At 38.4% G+C, this 19,334-nt stretch overlaps 1 protein-coding gene across 3 annotated transcripts in view; it reads left to right on the top strand.

Annotated features, from left to right (window-relative positions):
* deptor (DEP domain containing MTOR-interacting protein) overlaps window positions 1-19,038 on the top strand; it is a 215,057-nt gene extending 196,019 nt beyond the window's left edge. Inside the window, exons 6-9 of one of the 3 annotated variants that reach the window (XM_048595500.1) lie at window positions 1-138; window positions 4,132-4,202; window positions 4,594-4,698; window positions 15,390-19,038. In XM_048595500.1, coding sequence (XP_048451457.1) covers window positions 1-138; window positions 4,132-4,202; window positions 4,594-4,698; window positions 15,390-15,518 — 443 coding nt within the window. In that variant the 3' untranslated portion in view covers window positions 15,519-19,038. Of the gene's footprint in view, window positions 178-4,131; window positions 4,203-4,593; window positions 4,699-15,389 lie in introns of all 3 variants that reach the window. The other 2 variants (XM_048595499.1, XM_048595501.1) reach the window with 2 other exon arrangements.
* The last annotated feature ends 296 nt before the right edge of the window (window positions 19,039-19,334 follow it).

Here is a 19,334-nt window from a genome sequence, read left to right as displayed (position 1 = left end):
TGAGCCCGACAAAGGAAATCAAGATTGGTTCTGCAGTTCGGAGGTGTAGCATGAGCAGTAGCTGTGGTAGCAGTGGTTATTATAGCAGTAGCCCCGCTCCCAGCAGCAGCCCTCCTCTGTTGTCCAATCCAAAGTCTGGTAAGGGCTGTGACCGTGTGGAATTGCTGACAGTACTGTGTAAGAAGTCACAAATCACAAATTTCTTCGATTTGCAGCTATAGTTTTAAAGGGGGATGAAGTGCATGACATAGTCTATGATTTGTTCATCTTCTCTATGCGTACTGTTATAGTGAAATGTTGACTCTTCTAGTGATTGACTTCCCGCCCCCACCACCGGTTCTTCAGTTCTTTATATAGAATGGTACAAGTGCCAATTCAGTCCCACATCACGGAATTTTGCTTTTTATGAGGACCTGAGTGGATGTCAGTGATTAAAGCAGTGAGCACTCAGCCAAAATGATCAAGAAGTTTTTTTTTTAAAATGAAAGGCAGTTAACGTTCCCACAATAAGGTCTGGAATATTGCACCACAGGCAACGTTAAAGAATGTGTGTCCAAGACACATGCACACTGCCTCGTTGACACAGTTCTGACAAGTCTGCATATCATTACTGAAGTTTCCTTTTGAATATTTTTTTTAAAAAATCAGTTGAAAACTAATGATGTGAAACTCAATCTGCTTTCTTGACATTCAGTTAATTTGTAACATTAAAATTAGACAAGTTAATTTGTTTCCTGAGGGAAAAGTCTATAAAGGACAATGATGAGTTCCACTGTATTTGTTGCTACTGATGCTAAATTGGATCAATCTGTTTACAACTATCACAATTCTTCCAAATATAGACTATGCTTTTTCAACAAAATACCAGAGGATACATCAGCATATCATAAATGTCTCATAGAATTTGAAGAAAATGCAATCTGACTGTGGTTCAGAGCTAAAGCTATTATGCAAAAACTGCCTGTTGTTGAATTACTTAATCTCAATAACTCACACTTGAAAAACTTTATTATTAGCTGCTGCTTGCTCTAATATGTTTTAATCTTGAACAAGGTTTTTTGTTTGTCTGGTATAATTCTGTTCTTCAACAATCTATTTTCTTTAGTCACTATTAATTCTCACATTAATGCAAGAATCTACCCTTAGGCCCCTTTTCTTCCTCATTTACCTGCTGTTCTTGTTAAAATGAAACTTTGGGTTGTACCCAAAGGCTGACAATGCCCAACTGTATTTCATCACCACTTCTGTTGACCCTTGCGCTGTCTCTAAATTGTCAGGATGATTGTCCAGCATCTGGAACTGAATGTGCAGAAATTTCTTTCTGTCTAATACTGGGAAAACCATTGTATTTGGTCCTGCTAAAAACTCCATTCTATGACCACTATCTTCTTTCCTCCCATTGATAACTGTCTGAAGGTAACAAGACCATTTTTAAACTTTGTGTCATCTTTGACTGAGAGGTGAGCTTCTCATTATGTATCTTCTCTTTCAGCAAGACCACCTACTTCCAACTCTATATCATTACCAATGCTGCCCCTATCTTCTCTTCTGCTGAAACTGCATCTATGTCTTTACTATCTCTATTACAATGCTATTCTGTACAATTTTACTTCTTGCACCCCACACATAACTCAAACTTATCCAAAATTCACCTGCCTGTATCCTGAATCTAACCAAGTCACCACCTGCTCACTGACTTACATTGGCTCCCAATGCAAATTCATTTTAAAGATTCTTCTCCAGCTGCTTAGCTCTGCAATTTCCTCACCAAAATCTCTTTGTCTGCACTTCTGTCTGCACTTCTAAAATTCTCCATTTCTTTAAACAACTTCTGGTCATTTGTTAATGTCTCTTTATGTGGTTTGTCTGGTTTTGTTTGTTGTGCCTTGTACAAGCCTGGTCAATACAAAGATTCTTGGGCACCATTAGCCTATATTTTGAAATTTTTTTAATTGAGCACTTGTATTAGTGAAGTTTGAATTTTTCAGGTAATTCATCGTAATGAATGAAACAAATGAATCTTTTCGTTCTCACATAAGTTGTTTTAAAAGCACCTTCTTAAACCCCTCTCTCTGCCTACCTCCACCTTTGCTTCCAGCAGGAAGTGCAACCACCTCATGGACTGCTTTGTTACTAAATCCGAGGTATTATGATAAGCTGCCTTTGCTATGTCACTCCCTTCCACTAGCCCGCCAGTCTAAACTTTCTTTATTGCACATCCTGTCCTAATCCTGGTCTTTCATCTCTTTCCAGTTTTTTTTCCCTTCCTCCTCGCATGCCATCTCTGAGCTTGTCCACTTCATGAGACCCATCTCCTGTTTCATTCATCCTATTCCCATTAAACTAATGATCATCCAATTTATATTCCTGGTCACCATGTTCGCCAATATGGTAAACTGTTCTCTCTCTTCAAGTGTTGTCCCTTTGGTTTTCAATCTGAATGTCGTCCCTCATCCTCAAAGAACACACTTGACCCCTGCATCCTTTCATACTCTCATCTCATCCGCTAAGTTTCTGAACCTCCCAAATCCATTTCCATCTTTCCCAGAACTCTGTTTGAATCCCTACAATTAGGTCTCCACCCTATCACAGTATGGAGACTGCTGTGATCAGAGTTTAAAAATAACATCCTATGCGACTGTGACAAAGTAAAATCTTCCTCCTCATCCTTCAAGCTGTAGTGCAGCCTTTGACCTGGTGACTATATCACCTTCCTCCAATGCTCCTCCGTTGTTGTGCACCTGGTTAGGACTGTATTCACCTTGTTCCATTCTTATCTGATTGTAAACAGAGAATCACTTACAAAGAAGGGTCACTGGGCTCGAAACGTTAACTCTGCTTTTTCTGCACAGACGCTGCCAGACCCCCTGAGATTTTCCAGCAATTTGTGTTTTTGTTTCAGATTTCCAGCATCCACAGTTCTTTCAGTTTTTTAATCACTTACAAAGCTTCTGTTCATGCCACTCTGTCCCTGCAGTGTAGGTCCTTGACTCCCTCCTATTTCACATTTATATGCTTGCATTTGACAACATCATTCAAAGACAGTGTTAGTTTTTTTGCGGGTATGCTGATGACACCCAGTTCTACCTCATCAGCACATCTCTCAATTACTCTACTGTTGATTAATTCAACATCCAGTACTAGTTGAGCAGAAACACCCTCTGAGTAAAGATTGCAAAAATTTAAGTCATTGTTTTCGGTACCCAATCCAAATTACTTACCCTCATTACTAACTCCAATTCTGTTCCTAGTCTGAGTTTAAATTACGTATAATCTGTTCACATAACATTTGGTGTCACATTTGATCTTGATCAAGCTCCCAACCACACCCACGACATCACTACAACTGGCCACTGCAACCTTTAATATTGCTCAATTTTGTCTCTTGTCTCACCTCAGCTGCTGTCAAAGTCTTTGTCTCCTCTAGATCTGACTGTACCAACACATTTCTGGATTGTCTCCCATGTTCTACCCTCTAAGCTTGAGATCTTCCAAATTCTGCCAGAGACTTAACTGGCAGCAAGTCTTATTTCTCTCCCCTCCCTGTGCATGCTGACCTGAACTAGTTCCCGGTCAAGCAATGTTTTCATTCAAAATTTTTATTCTTGGTTTCAAATCCCTCTAGGGCTCTGTGTCACCCTAACTCTGTGATCTCCTCCAACCTCACAACCTTCTGAGTGATCAGTGTTCCTCTAATTTTGATTTTAATTTCTCCACCATTGGTGGCCGTGTCTTCAAGTTGCCAAGGCCTTGGAATTCCTTCAGTATGCCCCTCCACTTTGCTTTCCACCTTTAAAGCACTTCTTAAAGTGCACACTGTTACCAGACTGTTGTTTAGCTGAACTAATGTTTCTCTTCTGTGGCTTGGCATCATACTTTGTTTTGATAATGCTCTTGTGCAGTGCCTAGGACATTTCATTATGTTAAAGGTACAATTGAAATTTTAATTGTCACTGCATTAGAATAATGTCTAAACAAATAATAACAAAAAGAAAGACTGATTTCCTCTCATAATCCTGACTAAAGAATTGTTCTAGTTGTAATTGTGGCTGAACTGAGCAGTTAAAGTGAATTGAAGACAGTGGGTTGTGAATTACATTTACAGCTTAAGAATTCTGCATTTTGTTTCAGTTTTAAAGAGATCTGTAACGACCGAAGAGCTCTTAGCTCCTGGGGCACCCTACACGAAGAAGACACTTACAGTAAGTCTGAGCTTTAAATTGTCTTCCTTCCCCAATCTGTTGCACTTTGCAGCGATTAACCGAGTACAGTTTCAGAGTTATGATATAGTTTCACTTGGTTACAATTGAATAGTGTTGCATTCTCGAGATGCTTAAACTTGCTGAAATAAAAGCCCAGTTTACACTTGAGTGACTTGTCCTCTTTGAAAGTATTAAAGAGGCTCATCAAACCAGACTTTTTAAGATCTATATTTAGTTTATTGCAAAGATAGTCACTGCATTCAAAAATAAGAATTTTGTGAATACAGAAGCCAGTTTAAACATTGGAAATTTGTTTTTTGAAAGCGAACTTTGGATGCGATTTTAATATGCCTGTTTATTTTAAAGTTTTGCAAAACTGGCTTGTTTTCAGATTGTGGGTGATGCAGTTGGCTGGGGATTTGTCGTACGTGGAAATAAACCATGCCATATTCAAGCAGTGGATCCCAGTGGTCCTGCTGCCATAGCTGGAATGAAGGTAATTTTTCTTTCCTCTGTAAAGCACAGTAAGTACGGATGACCAAATGTTGACTCGTTCTGTCAAAAATATGGGCATTTCTTTCCAAGGTTGTGCTTTTTCATTGAAGGTGTTAGCTGCAGCCTAAAGATTTCCTAAGGCTCAACACGTACAATTGTATGGTACAATTTTCATGGAGTTCAGAAACTCAGACTTTTGAATGTTCACATATGCAGATCTTTGGAAGTTCAGAGCAAGTGAATAAGACTGTTTAAAGATATGTATAAGAACTTCTGCTATGTAAATACAGCTGGAGAATGAAAATCAAGGAATTTATGGCAACCCTTTTTCATTTCCTGGTTAATGCTTGGCTGCAGTCAAACAGTATTTCTCATGAACACATGTAATTGGCCATTTATCATTACAGTATAGGGTAGGTCTGAGTGGGAAGCTCTTTGGAGGGTCGGTGTGGACTAGATATGGGCCGAATGGCCTGCTTCCACCCTGTGTAGGAATTTTATGACTCTATTGAAATCCTGCACACCCTCTAGTTACACAGACTTACAGTGGCTCTCAAGGGAACTTAAGGATGGGTTGTAAATGCTGGCCTTGCCAATGACACTCTCACTCCATCAATGAGTAAAATAAAGGTAAATATTTCATGCAGAACGTACAGCCCTGTGAAATGATCAAGGTTTGTCATTACAATTTAAAGAACATTGTTTTTATGTACCCTTCAATGCACTGCACTCTCAAGAAATCACAGAAGGGTTACAGGACAGAAGGGAGCTATTCATCCCATTGTTTCTGTACTGGCCCTCCAAATAACCGCCATGACTTCTTCTCCTGCCTTTTTCCCCATACCTTTGCACGTTGGATAATCATTTACATAGAGCAATATCCTTTTGAATGCCTCAATTGAACCTGCGTCCAGTGCACTTCTAGGCAGTGGATTCTAGATCTGAATTGCTCATTACTGGGTGAAAACCTTTTTCTTATCTTGCATTTGAATCTTTTGCAAATCACTATAAATCTAAGCCCTCTCATGTCTGGATCTTCTTCCAAGTGGGAACTGTTTCTCTCTATCTACTCAATCCAGCCCTTCTCGATCTTGAAGACTTGTATCTAGTTTCTTCTTCGCTGTTCTTCTGTCCAAGGTGAAGAGACATAACCCCTTCAATCTGTGCTGTCTCCAAGGAGAATGATTCCACACTTTTCAATTTATTCTTATGACTATAGTTGCTCATCATTGGAACTATTCATGTAAATCTGTTCTGCCCTCTCTTCAGTGTATTCACATCCTGTAGTGTGCACCCAGGACTGTACACAACACTACACTTAAAGTTTAACCAGTTAGTTATGCAGGTTCAGCCTTACTTCCTTGCTCTTGTACTCTTTGCCCCGATTAATCAATCCAAGGATGCTGTATGTTTTATTAACTGCTCTCTCTGTTTGTCCTGCCACTTCAATCATGTGTGCACATATACTCCCAAGTCCCTATGCTCCTGCACTCCTTTTTGAATTGTAACTGTGAATTATATTGTCTGTCTGTGTTTTACCTAGAAAATGCGTTAGTAGGTCAAAAGAAGCTGTTATATAAAGTATATGTCTCATTTGAAGGCTACAAATTGGGAATATTATTAAGTAAGTAGTGGGCTCATTCAAATGCCAGCTAAGAAAACTTAGGAACTGCAATGAATATGTTCATGAAGAAAACCCTATTTAATCTATACTATCATGGACAGACAATGTATGCAAGGCGTCTTGCTCTTAATGTAACTAGTGTTTTTGCCTTGCATTGCTCAGAATCAATGCACTGTTTTATAAAATGTTGTGCCATATAACACAGAATGCATTACTCTATTTGTATTTTGAAGCTGCGTAGCCTTAAGCTCATAACGTCTCATTTGATTCATAACTGGTCGGAAAACTTTGCAAATTTACTGTGCTCATCATTCACGCCTCAGCCAAAATTGCATATATTTTTAAATTGGTACTGATTTTAAACATTGTGTGACATTTGTACACTTAATATTCCTGTCAGATGTTCTATGGTGATGCAGATTTAAAGGATATCCTTTTCCTGTCGTGATGGAAGTGTTCTGAATGTCCAGTGCCATGGCTAAGATTGAAATTGGAATGAGAAATGTGTTGGGGAGGAAATTAATTATTTTTAGTCACCACCTCGGAAGGAATCAAGAGAAAAGAAAAATATGAAATGACGGCATGAGATAAATAAATAATGAGGGGAAGGAGTAACTAATGAGAATGAAGTAAATGTATATTTTCTTTTGAGCTTTCGGAACATCATCTCTGCTGAGATTGAAACTTTCGATAGCTAGCCGTACCTTTCCACCATCTTTCTCAGGCCTAACATTGCTTCTGTTTTATCAGACTTGGAGTTTTTGAACCTCTGTTTTCTGCAGCTCAATGTTGCCTTCAGCTTAACTTTGTAACCTTATTAGTGATTGAGTTCCCTTTGCTGGTCACTGTTGAGACTGCAAAAGATGGTTTGGAACTTCAGTGTCCCATTTAATCCAAAGCACAACAAATTCTCTCCATTACGGAGACAATCTGTTTCTCCTCCTGCGATAGCCCCAGCTACACCTATGCAGACACAATAATCATAAGACCATGAGACATAGGCGCAGAATTAGACTGTTCGGCCCATCAAGTCTGCTTGCCATTCTGTCATGGATGATACATTTTTCAACTTCATTCACCTGCCTTTTCCCCATAACCCTTAATCCCCTCACTAATCAAGAACCTATCTATCTCTGTCTTAAATCTTCTCAGTGACTTGGCCTCCACAGCTCTTTGTGTCAATGAGATTCACAGATTAACCACCCTCTGGCTGAAGAAATTTCGCCTCACCTCAGTTCAAAAGGGTTGTCCCTTCACTCTGACACTGTGCCAAAGTTTTGGTCTCCTTACTTCAGGGAATATATACTTGCCATTGGAGAGAGTGTAGTACAAAACCTATGCTTTAAATTTAAAACCTAATCTCATAAATCTTACAAGATTCTTCAAGGGCTTCACAGGGCAGTTGCTGGATAGACAATCCTCCTGACTGGGGCCATAGTCTCAGAATAAGAGGTAGACCACTTAGGACAGAGGTAAGGATGAATTCCTTGTGAATCCTTATCATCTCAGCTTCGCAACAAGGATGGCACGATAAGTGGCAACTGGTAAATTTTTTGCTGTCCTCATTTGAGTGCGTGTGACAATAAACCTAATTCTAATTCTAATCTCCACCCCAGAGGGTTGTGCAGTTTCAGTCATTGAGTATATTCAAGACAAAAATCAATAGATATCTAGATAGTAAAGATGCCAAAGGATATGGGGCATAGTGTGGGAAAATGGTATTGAAGCAGAAGGATCAACAAGGAGCAGGTTTGATGGGCAAAATGGCCAATTTCTGCTCCGACTTACAATGTTTTCCATGATTAAAATACAAAGGAGAAGCATAAGTCATTCTGCTATATGAATCCTAGTTAGACTGTTGCTGGAGCCCTGAGAACAGTTCTGACTACTAGATCTGAGCAAGGATATATTGGGCTTGGAGTGAGTTCAGTGTAGATTTACTAGAATGATACCTGGACTCCAAGGGTAAAGTTACGAGGAGAGATTGCACAAACTCTGATTGTAATTCATGGAAATTGGACAGGTACAGAGTTATTTCATTGAAGTTTTAAGGTATTACTGGGAAACGATAGGGTAGACAGAGAAAAACAATTTCTGCTGGTTGATACATCTTGGACTAGAGGGATTATCTAAAATTTGGAACCATATCTTTTGGAAGTAAAATTAGAGAACACTTCTGCGTACAAAGGGTGATGGAAGTTTTACAGTCTTTTTCACCAATGGCAATTGACACTAGATCAATTGCTAATTTTACATCTGAGACCAATACATAATGAAAGAGGACAAAGCTTTGGGAGCAATTTAATGATGATCCAATTGAAAGATGGAACAGGCAGGAGTGTTGAAATAGCTTCCTCTTGTTCCTCTTTTCTACATTGCAGCATTGTGGAAACTCTATTTTGAAGATTGTGATACCGAGAACACTGGTAAAAATGAAAAAGCGAGTTTAATTGTGTCCAAGCTATGATCAGCAACTTTGACAGAAAGAGGCATGAGCAGTAGTCGTAAACAAACCTCTCATCATCATCTTCTCACATGTAATTTGGGATGGGTAACAAAATGTTAGCCAAGCCAACAATGCCTAAATGCTGCGAAAGAATAAGAAAAAAATCATTGCACTATTAATGGAGACTCCAGATGAATACTGTGTTTCTTTACTGCTACTGTTACCATTCCATTTGCCTTTGATTCCTCAACATTTCTGGTATTGAATCTCGCTCACCCTCGATCTCTGACCTTCCCTATTGTTCTACCTCCCCCTCTGTATACAGAAGAGGTTGCATTGTACAGATGTTGCTGGATCTGCTGAGTTTTTCCAAAATTTCTGTTTCATTATTTAGAAAAAGGAAGTCTGACATTTGCAGGAAGTGCTATAGTAAAATGTTACGATGGGGCCCCTAATTAGCACAACTGATTTTTCTCTTTCCTGTCAGTGACCGAAGACAATGGGCTTCAAATGAGAACATTATTTGTTTCAACTATAGTCACAGTGCCTGCCTACAGTTGCCTTTAGGGCCTATACAGGAATAATTTGCCACTTTCATAAGTGGGTATAGATAGCAGTAATGTCTTCTTCTGGGTTGTAGATCAGGATAAATTATTAACCTACTTTCTCCAGCAAATTTGGTATTCAAGTGTAACTAAAAACTATATCAAAACATATTGTTGTCAAATTAAACTGTCTGATTGAATAATTCTCATGAGTTACGCTCACAACACAAGTGGATAAGGTGGTAAAGAAGACATACAGCATGTTTCTTTCATTGGTCAGGCAGTGAGTATAAAAGTTGAGTTAGTCATGTTGCAGTTTAATAAAACTTTATTTTGGCCACATCGGGAGTATTCTGAGCTGTTCCGGTCACCGCAGCATAAGAAGGATGTGGAGACTTTACAGAGAGTGCAAGAGAGGTTTAGCAGGATGTTGCCTGGGTTGGAATGTATTAGCTATAAGGAGAGATTGGATAAACTTGGATTGTTTTCGTTAGACTGTCGGAAGCTGAGGAGTGACCTGATAAACTTATATCAAATGAGCGTTACAGATAGGGTGTGCAGTTGGAGTCTTTTTTCCAAGCTGGAATTGTCATGGGGGCATAGGTTTAAGGTGAGAGGTCAGACGTTTAAAGATGTGTGAGGTAAGTTTTCTTTACACAGCGGGTGATAGGTGCCTGGTACATACTGCCACGAGAGGTGGTAGAACCAAATGCATCAGCAATGTTTAAGAGACATTTGGACAGACACAGGAACAGGCAGGCAATAGAGGGATTCAGACCATGTGCAGGCAGATGGGATTAATTTAGAATGGCATCATAGTTGGCATAATGGGCCAAAGAGCCTGCTCCTATGCTGTACTGTTCTATGTTTGATGTTCTTGACAAGTTAAATTTATGTCCAAAATTGGAGCATATTTTCTTGTTTCTTCCATTTAATCTTTTAGTTGTTTGAGTTAATTGTTTCTAGCCTAACACATTGACACTGGGTTATCTGGAACAGCAGTAGCACAGAGTTGGTCAGCATTTTCAGACCGGTCAGAACAAGCGACATCGGCTCTAGGTGAGGTTCGCATTGATATCAGTGCATTTTTTAAAAACAAAATTACAGTCCCTACTGCTCACATTGCCCATACTTATCGGTCATCGGCAGCCTCCAATATTGTGCTATTGACCATAACTGTTCATCTCTTACCATTGAAAGCAATTGCAACACACAGTATTGGGCTAGCTATTTTGGGCATTTCACGAGGAATTTTGCACCTTCTTTACATGCTGTTTGCTATTTATCTTTGTGCATTTGAGCCCTGTCCCCCCCACCAAAACATTTTAAAAACCTTTTTACAATTCTCAGGAACATTCAGAATTGTTGTGTCCTGGAAATTTTGTTTTAAGAACAAATCTACTTACACAGATTAAAATACTTGTGATCTAGACTAGACCATCATTTTATGTTACAAACTATCTGACAGTAGCCATTTTTTGATAATTTGACAAGTGCGAAATCAAAGGGACTTACAAAGAGAATAAAGCCACATGATTTTGAACAGAGAGCAATAAACTTCACTATGCAATATTAGAACAATGTTACAACCTGCAACACACGTCTGTCTTGTATTCAAACACCCAGAAATAATATGTGATAAATATGGGGAATAGACTGTGATTGAACAATTCACATCACACATCAAATAAAATGCAATCTGGACATGGATGCATCAGCAGTTCACCACAAATTTTAATGATATGGTGGATCATCACAAGGGATTATAGTTCTTCACTCTTGCCAATCTGGCCTTGAAAATCAATCCCACAAGCCACTCTGCCTTGGACTGCTGCATCTACTCCTAAACCGATCAATCACCTTCCTTTCCTTAGTATGTGTTCCCTTAGACTCAAGAATAGCACTCCAGTCGTCACTTACAGCCACAACTTCCTCTTTTCACTGACTGCTATCTTCTTCAAGCTAGAACTACTCTGCTATTTCCCATAGCTTATGTCTTACTCAGTCACAGCAAGCAAATACTGCTTGTAAACATTTCAACTGCCACACTTGGGTGGACTGAACCGTTAATAGTACACAGTTTCTGCCGAGCCCCCTGATGCATAAATGCATTGAAACGATTGTCAGTATGTGGTGCAACGAGTAATGGGGGATATAACGGCATAAAATAATATAAATTAAACTTAATTAAAGTCAAACACAGAAATTGCTGGAAAGCTCAACAGGTCTGGCAGCATCAATGGAGAGAAATCAGAATCAACATTTCAGGTCAGGTGACCCCTCTTCAGAACTCAACACCTGACCCGAAATATTAACTGTGATTTCTATCCACAGATGCTGCAAGATCTGCTGAGCTTTTCCAGCAATGTCTGTTTTTGTTTCTGATTTCCAGCATCCGCAATTCTTTTGGTTTTTAATTAAAGTCAACTTGTCCTATTACAGCACTACTTGACAAATGTGCAAGAATGGACCTTAAAGCGAATAAGCACAAGTGTGCACAACTCTAATGAAAAATCAGTGTTTTAAAGAAATTGCTGTGGTGAACTTTCTTTTCTGAAATTGAAAGCAGATCAAAATTCCTGTGTAGTTGACAAAGACTGGTATTAAAATGAATTATATTTATCTACGTCGCTTCTTCTAACTGATAGTTATCATCATCAATTAAAACTTTCAGTAGTGCACTCAGCAGCCATGTTTCATAATCTTCGACAGATTCTGTCTGCAGACTATTCACCACAGGTCATTGTAACTAATATTATCCTGCCCTTGATAGCAGCCCTCACTTCCACTGGAGTCTCGGGATGAAATTTGGAATGGTGATCGGGACTATCTGTACTTTCTCCAGTTTGAAGATACTGGCGCTAACATTAATCTTTCTGAAAGGCTCTTTGGCACACTTGCATTGTTGGCAATGGCATCCTGTTTGAACAGTGGTAAACTCATCCTGTTTCTCAATGTTATCCATGCCATTAGTTTTTCTACCTCAGTTTGACACCAGTGTATAGAGTGGATTTTAGTTTTATTCAAGTCTGTTTTTAAGTAATCTTTTTCATCTTTCTTAAGTTTCCTGTAATTGTCCTGTCTACATTTGTGAACAAGAGTAGACCATTCAGGACCTCCAGCTTATTCTGCCATTCAGCGAGACCGTAGCTAATCTGCATCTTAACTCCATTCATCTGCCTTGGTTCCATATTCTTTTATATTCTTTCCTAACTAAACTTTATCAACAATGTCAAATTTAAAATTACAATATTATACTTAATTACAATTAATTGAACCAGCACCTTACTGTATTTTGGGACAAAATATCACCCTTTCTGCAAAAGATTACTTCCTAACTTCTCTCCTAAATGCCCTGGCTTTGATCTTGCAATTATATCCCCCTGACCTAGACTTTGTTGGTGGAAACTGTTGCATCCTGTATTCTATCCATTTTCCATTCCTTTTAAAATCCTATTAACCATAACCAAATCCTCCTGCACCTACTGTCAAGAGAATTGAAGCCCACTCTGTGAGATCTCACATCATAATCTAATCCATGAAGTTCTGGTGCATTTAGAATGCATTCCTTCCAAGATTGATATGTCTTTTCAAAGTGCTGTACCCCAGAACTACATGTGCTCTAACCAGCTGCAGTGACATTGCCAATATTGGGTCAAAAATATGGCTCCCTGCTGTGTTCCCTCTTTCCTTAGTTAATATATTGAGAAGTTGAAGACCCAGCACAGAATCTTGCAAGGAACACACCTGTTGACTCAAATATATACCACTCCTACTGTCATTTTCTACTCTACAATTATTCTCCAAATGAAGATCAAACATTTTCCTTCAATTATGTTGAACTTTAATTTTAGCTTTAAGTCTGTTATGTGGAATTGATTATCAAGTGCCTTTGGATGTCTATTCAATCTATATCTATAGGCATTCCTCTGTCCAGTTCTACAGTTTCTTTTTCAATCAACTAGATTGATTACACATGATACATCCTCCATAAATCCATGTCGGCCATCTGCAAGTGCTCAGTCACTTTGTTCTAGTTTATAGATTCCGATAACATCCCTGGATACCAGTGCTGTTGCTATATGGAGTAGCTAGGCGAGGGGAGCAGCAAGTTCTGGGGCACATATCTTCAGTACAATTGCTGAAATGTTGTCAGGACCAATAGCCTTTGCAGTATCCAGTGCCTCTTTATATCATGTGGAGTGAATTGAATTGGCTGAAGATTGGTGTCTGTGATACTAGGGACCTCATGGGGAGACTGCGGTGGATCATCCATTTGGCACTTCTGACTGAAGAGTGTTTCAAATGCTTCAGTTTCATCTCTTGCACTGATGTTCTAGAAGACTCATCACTGAAGATGAAGATATTTGTGGAGCCTTCTACTCTAGTATATTGTATAATTGTCCCCTGCTTCCCACTACCACTATTCATGACAAGCTGTGGCAGGACTGTAGAGCTTAGATCTGATCCTTTAGTGATGAAATCGCTAAGAAATGTCTATAAACAACAAACACAGAAAATTCTGGAGAAACCCGCCAGGTTTGGCAGTATTTGTGAAGAGAGAAACAGAATTAACATTTGAAGTTGTGTGGAACATGCCCTGAAGAAGAGTCATTTGGGATATGAAATGTTAACTTTGTTTCTGTCTCCACAGAGGTTGCCAGACCTGCTGAGTTTCTCCAGTACTTTGTGATTATTTCAGATTTCTAGCATCTGCAGTGTTTTGCTTTTATTTAAGCACTGTCTATCACTTGCTGCTTCTGCTGTTTGGTGCACAAGTATTCCTGTGTTGTATCTTGATGGACACCTTATTTTTAGGTATGTCTGGAGCTTCTCCTGCCTGGCATGCCCCTCTGCACTCTTTGGTGAACTAGGGTTGATCCTCTGACTTGATGGTAGTGATAGAGTACGAATATGCTGGCCATGAGGTTGCAAATTAATTTATTGCCCCAACAACTAGCTTGGCCTACTCCTGAGATCAGCAGTATCACTGATGCTAGTCTTTAGCCAATTCAGTTCACTTTACATAAGGTTAGGGGGATATTGGGGACATCAGGGAAGAAAATGATGTAGTGGTAATGTCACTGGATAAGAAATCCAAAGGCCAGACTAATGGGGAAACAAGTTCAAATACTACAACAACAGCTGATGGAATTTTAAAATCAATTCGTAAACCTAGAATATGAAGTTCAGGTAAAGTTGACTATGAAACTATCATCAATTTGTAAAAATTCATCCAGTTCACATGTCCTTTAGAGGATGACATCATTTGCAATCCTTACTTGATCTAGCCTACATGTGACTCCACACCCATAGCAATATGGCTCACTCTTAACTGCCCTCTGAAATGGCCTAGAGAGCTTTTCAATTCAAAGAGAAATTAGGAATGGGAAACAGATGCTGACCCTACTGGCAATGCTACTTTTCCATTGAAAGAGCAAAGGAAAAAAAATTCAAGGAACTGTGAAAGGCACTGGGAACCACAAGGGAGATGGACCTGGACAACACTTCAGCAGTAGCCGGCAGATGGTGAGTAGATAGGTTGTCCATTGGATTTTTATGCCTCACCACACCTTCCTACCCACCAGCAGAGGTGCATCAAATCGAGCTCTGTAGCACTAACGTTTGACAAATCCCCAAGACAAAGTTGTTTAGAACTTTAAAATGACGCAGGTTAGGATATGGCAGATATTTTTAGCTGTAATCATCTGACAAACTTCCCATTTATGAATGACCTCTTTTAGGTTTGAATGACTTATTTATTTCTTTCGTTGGATGAGTGTGTCTGGCAAGGCTGGCATTTATTACCCATCCCTAACTGCTCTAGAGAAGGTGGTGAAATTGTTTACATATTCTCACTCATTCTAGAAGTAAACCAAAACGAGTAATGAAAACCACGTACATTGCTGTATGATCTCACAGTTGGATTTTAAAGAAAGTTGTTGCTTGAAGTTTACTTTTCATGAAGTATAAAATTAGAACTTGTGAATCTGTCCTTCAAAAACTTTATAAAGTACTAAACTTCACATGATATTGAATTGACATTTGATGCCAACTATTTTGATTCTCATTTTTAGGTTCGCCAATTTGTAGTCTCCGTAAATGGCCTGAATGTTCTTCATGTAGATTATAGAACTGTAAGCAATCTCATTCTAACTGGCCAGCGTACCATAGTAATGGAAGTCATGGAGGAAATTAACTTCTGAAAAGAAAATGGTAATTTGGAAGCATGCTACTAATCATGCATTGGCACTGGAAGATAAAAGAGATATTGGAAATGCACACCTGCATTTCCTTTGTATGCCAGAATAAGAGAATGTACAACCTAGGTCTTTGCTTCAGGAGTTAAAACATTGCCTTGTTTGTATGTGATTTAATTTGCTTACCATTGCCTCAATATATAAATGTTTAAAGTTTTATTGACACTGAATGTGAGCTGCCTGGCATGTAATATGTGTTGCAGTAATGAGTCGACACTTGATTGCAGGAAATAACTTCTGCTGGTGCATTTTGTCTCTCTAAATGGACATTTCCCATTACTCATAGTGGGATGTAGGGTGTAATTAGATGAGTTGTATCTATATGTGGAAGAAATACCTCAACACTTGAAGAAGTAGGTTCCTGTTAATAGTTTGAAAACCAAGAAAAGGAAATATTTTTGATTTGTCCCTTTTTTTAATTCCTTCACCGTAAGTAAATAAATGCACAAAATTTTTGTGGGTGAGATATTCCAAGAGTTAGTTGAGAATTTACAAATGTCACTCTTGTATGGAAAACAGGGTCTTAGGAAACAATGAATCGAGGTTTCATAAAATTAACATTATTGTTTTACGTCAGATGTCACACCGTACAAGAAGTAGATATTGTCCAGAATCTACCCCTCCCGAAAAGTGGAGGGGAAGGTAATTGGGCGGATTGGCATCAGGGAGATCCTTGTCATCTTCCCAACACACAAGCAAGTCCTTCCTACCCTGCCACCAGTTGGGACTCTTCAGTGGTCAGTTAATAAGCACTTAGGGGCCTCTTCAGCCACTGCAAGGCAACACTATTTCCAAAGGCTGAGAATACTGGCAGGTTTCCCTACAGCTAGAATGGATTGGCCTGCCTGCTGTGTTTGTGCAGTCCTCAATCTGTCCCAATTTGAAATGTTTGGCTGGGGGAGTAGGAGGCAGTGGATATAACCAAAGGGTGTGGCTGTGAAAGCTATAGTTGTGCCCTTGATTCTAAGTTCCCCTGACTTATAGACCCACCTCCCTGATTGACCCCTTTCCTTCCTGCTGCTCCTGCGCTTCTGCTTAATTCCACCATAAGCAGCTTCCAACCTCTGATTGGCCACCCCTCATGTAGGGTGGGATATCGCTATCCCGGGAAGTGATCCTACCAGGTAATCCCTTACGTGTTTGATAGGCACAGGATCCGGTTAGCTTTCCATTCAAAGGGTTATTGGGTTTAGGGTCATTCTGCCCATGTTCACTCAGTGAAAAATCTTCAGTTTCCTACACCTGCCACTTTTATGCATTGATGTGATTTAAGTGTATTGGAAAATAAAATTTTAGCAACGTTTTCTTTCTTAACAAGCCATCAGGTCACTCAAGTGTCAATGTATCCTGAGACGGTCTCCAATCTCCAGATGAACAGGGCACGAATAACAAATATAATATAACAGACAATGTAGAAATCAAACTCTTCTGACTATGAGTATCACTTTATTTATTGGAACATCTTAGTGAGTCCTAGGGCATTGTATTGTTCAGCTTCAAAAAATGGAATAAAGCAAATAATATTTGCATTGATTCTTACCTATAACATTTCTGTTGAAAGAGCGCTGAAGTAAGCTGCAGTTGAAGTAACTTGTGGATTGCCTGTAATCTTGAATGAACACTCCAGATCTGTTAAAGTAAGTAACCTATTAGCAGGCCAACAACTAGCCTTGCCATATGGGTGGAGGTATCGCTCATCTGGTCTGCTGGCTATGATCAAAAATAGAGGAAACAATATTTGTATTTGAATTTAAAATTTCATTTAACTGTAAGATTAATCATCGTTTTGGTACAACATGTCCAGTGGTACCAGAGTTTTTACCCTTAGTGTTTTCAGTTGGCTTTTCTTTTAAGTTGTTTGTTTTCTTTCTTTATGCCTTGGCTTGTTAAATTTCATTCAAATTACTCCCTTTTTGAAAGTGAATTAAATGTCACATCTTGAAGCTTGAATTTATCTAAAATTTTGTCAAGCTCATGCTTTAAATGAAGCAGGCTTGTTATGAACAATGACTGAAATGTGAATGTTCTTAAGTTTTCTCTGCAATCTGTACACAACACATCTATCTACCTCGTTGGCTCTGTCCTACTGGGAAAGGAAAGGGAGAATGTTTTTTGCAATATTGAAAGTTTAGTTTGTATTCAAGCACAAAGTGGAAAACCAAAGCATCCTGGTTTGAATAGGTATTTCCAGTCGCCACAGGATATAACATATGACAAAATGACAACTAGATGTTCAAGCTCAAGGACTAATTTAAGAAGTAACAGAAGCATTAGATGATTAAGAATTATAAAGCAGTACTACCTATGATTTATAGAATTGAGATAGATAATGGACTTGATTAAGTACAACCTGGTACATTATGTCTGATATACAGCTTTTAAGTTAGATGTTCCCTTTTGTTGGGCATTGGATTTCAAATCAATGACTTAAATTTGAGAGTACGAGAGATAATCCTATAAGTAGTGTGAATCCAACTCATTATTCAACCAGTGTCTATCTCAAAGTAAATTGTGTAATGTTATTTGAGAACTGCTTTTCTCTATAGGTTTTAAAATGAAATGTGAGGCTGGTTTCATAAATCTTATACTGCCATCACTTATTTTGTGTTTTTATTTTGAACTCTGACTGGAGTTATGAATTACAATGTCAATCAAGTCCTGGAGGACTGTATAGCCAAACTTTGTCTCATATATTACTTTAACCTATTGGATGCAGTTTAAATTGTAGCTACATAAGTTAAATGCATACTAAGTAAGATCTGATGTGCGACATTTATAAGGCTTAATGCTTCCAGCCTTATATTTCAGGAAATTCTATTTGGTAGGAAAATATTTCAATAATAAGTAAGCTTGTATAAAAGAACATTTTGGTAACTTGTGTAAAGATGACTAAGAATATATAAGAAATGTTTACACTTCTGTTTAAATACTTAAAATCTGAATCAGAATATTTTGTGCTGGTGCTAGTAATAAACTTCTGAAGAGTTTATTAATCAGATTTAAGTAACCAGTTAAAGTTGAGTCTTCCCATGCATGTTCATATCAAATCTTTTCTGGTAAGTCTAAAGCTAGGATTTTGAATAACAGTAGGAATTCTGGGGCTGCAGAGGGAGTTACTCATAATTCTAAATTTTCATTATAGCTCAATGGACTGCTATAAGTTAAAACTCATTGTCATTGCTAAAATATTTTCCAACTTTGTTACTTCCATATCTGCTTATAAGTAGCAAGTCCATCTGTAGGTTACTTCTAAAGTTTTAAGACTCCATTTAAATATTTTGTGGCTATGTCTAGAATTGGCTAGAAAAATACTCACAAAGGTTTAACCTTAGTTCAGACTGGTCATAATGACTGCCTTTATAAAGGATTAATCAGAATTTAGATACAAATTTATTTTTGTATATGGATATGTGGCTTTTTATCAGCTGTTATTAAATTGTATCAAATGTATGTCATCACAAACCATTGTAGCAAAAAATGTGAAATAAATTTGTGTGCTAATCAGTTCTTGGAAAGATCTATTCTTGTTCTAACTTAACATGCTTTCACTGCAGAAAGCAGCTTCCAGATAAAGAAGCTGACTATGTTCATGTTCTAAATGTAGCTCTTCAAGCCAGCACTTTTTGATTTGAAGCAATCGTTAAGTCTATACGCACATTGGTTATGTTTTTTGGTTAGTTTGGCTTTGACATAAAGAAAGCCTACATCAGATCACAGGAAAGAGACATAAAGTGTGGCTAATCTGATAATGCTTAAAGTCAA

This window comes from Rhincodon typus, chromosome 4 (genome assembly GCF_021869965.1).
Source record: "Rhincodon typus isolate 14 chromosome 4, sRhiTyp1.1, whole genome shotgun sequence".
Classification (NCBI taxonomy): Eukaryota; Metazoa; Chordata; class Chondrichthyes; order Orectolobiformes; family Rhincodontidae; genus Rhincodon; species Rhincodon typus.
Note: the sequence above shows the minus strand (reverse complement) of the source record. Positions and strands in the feature narration are given on the sequence as shown.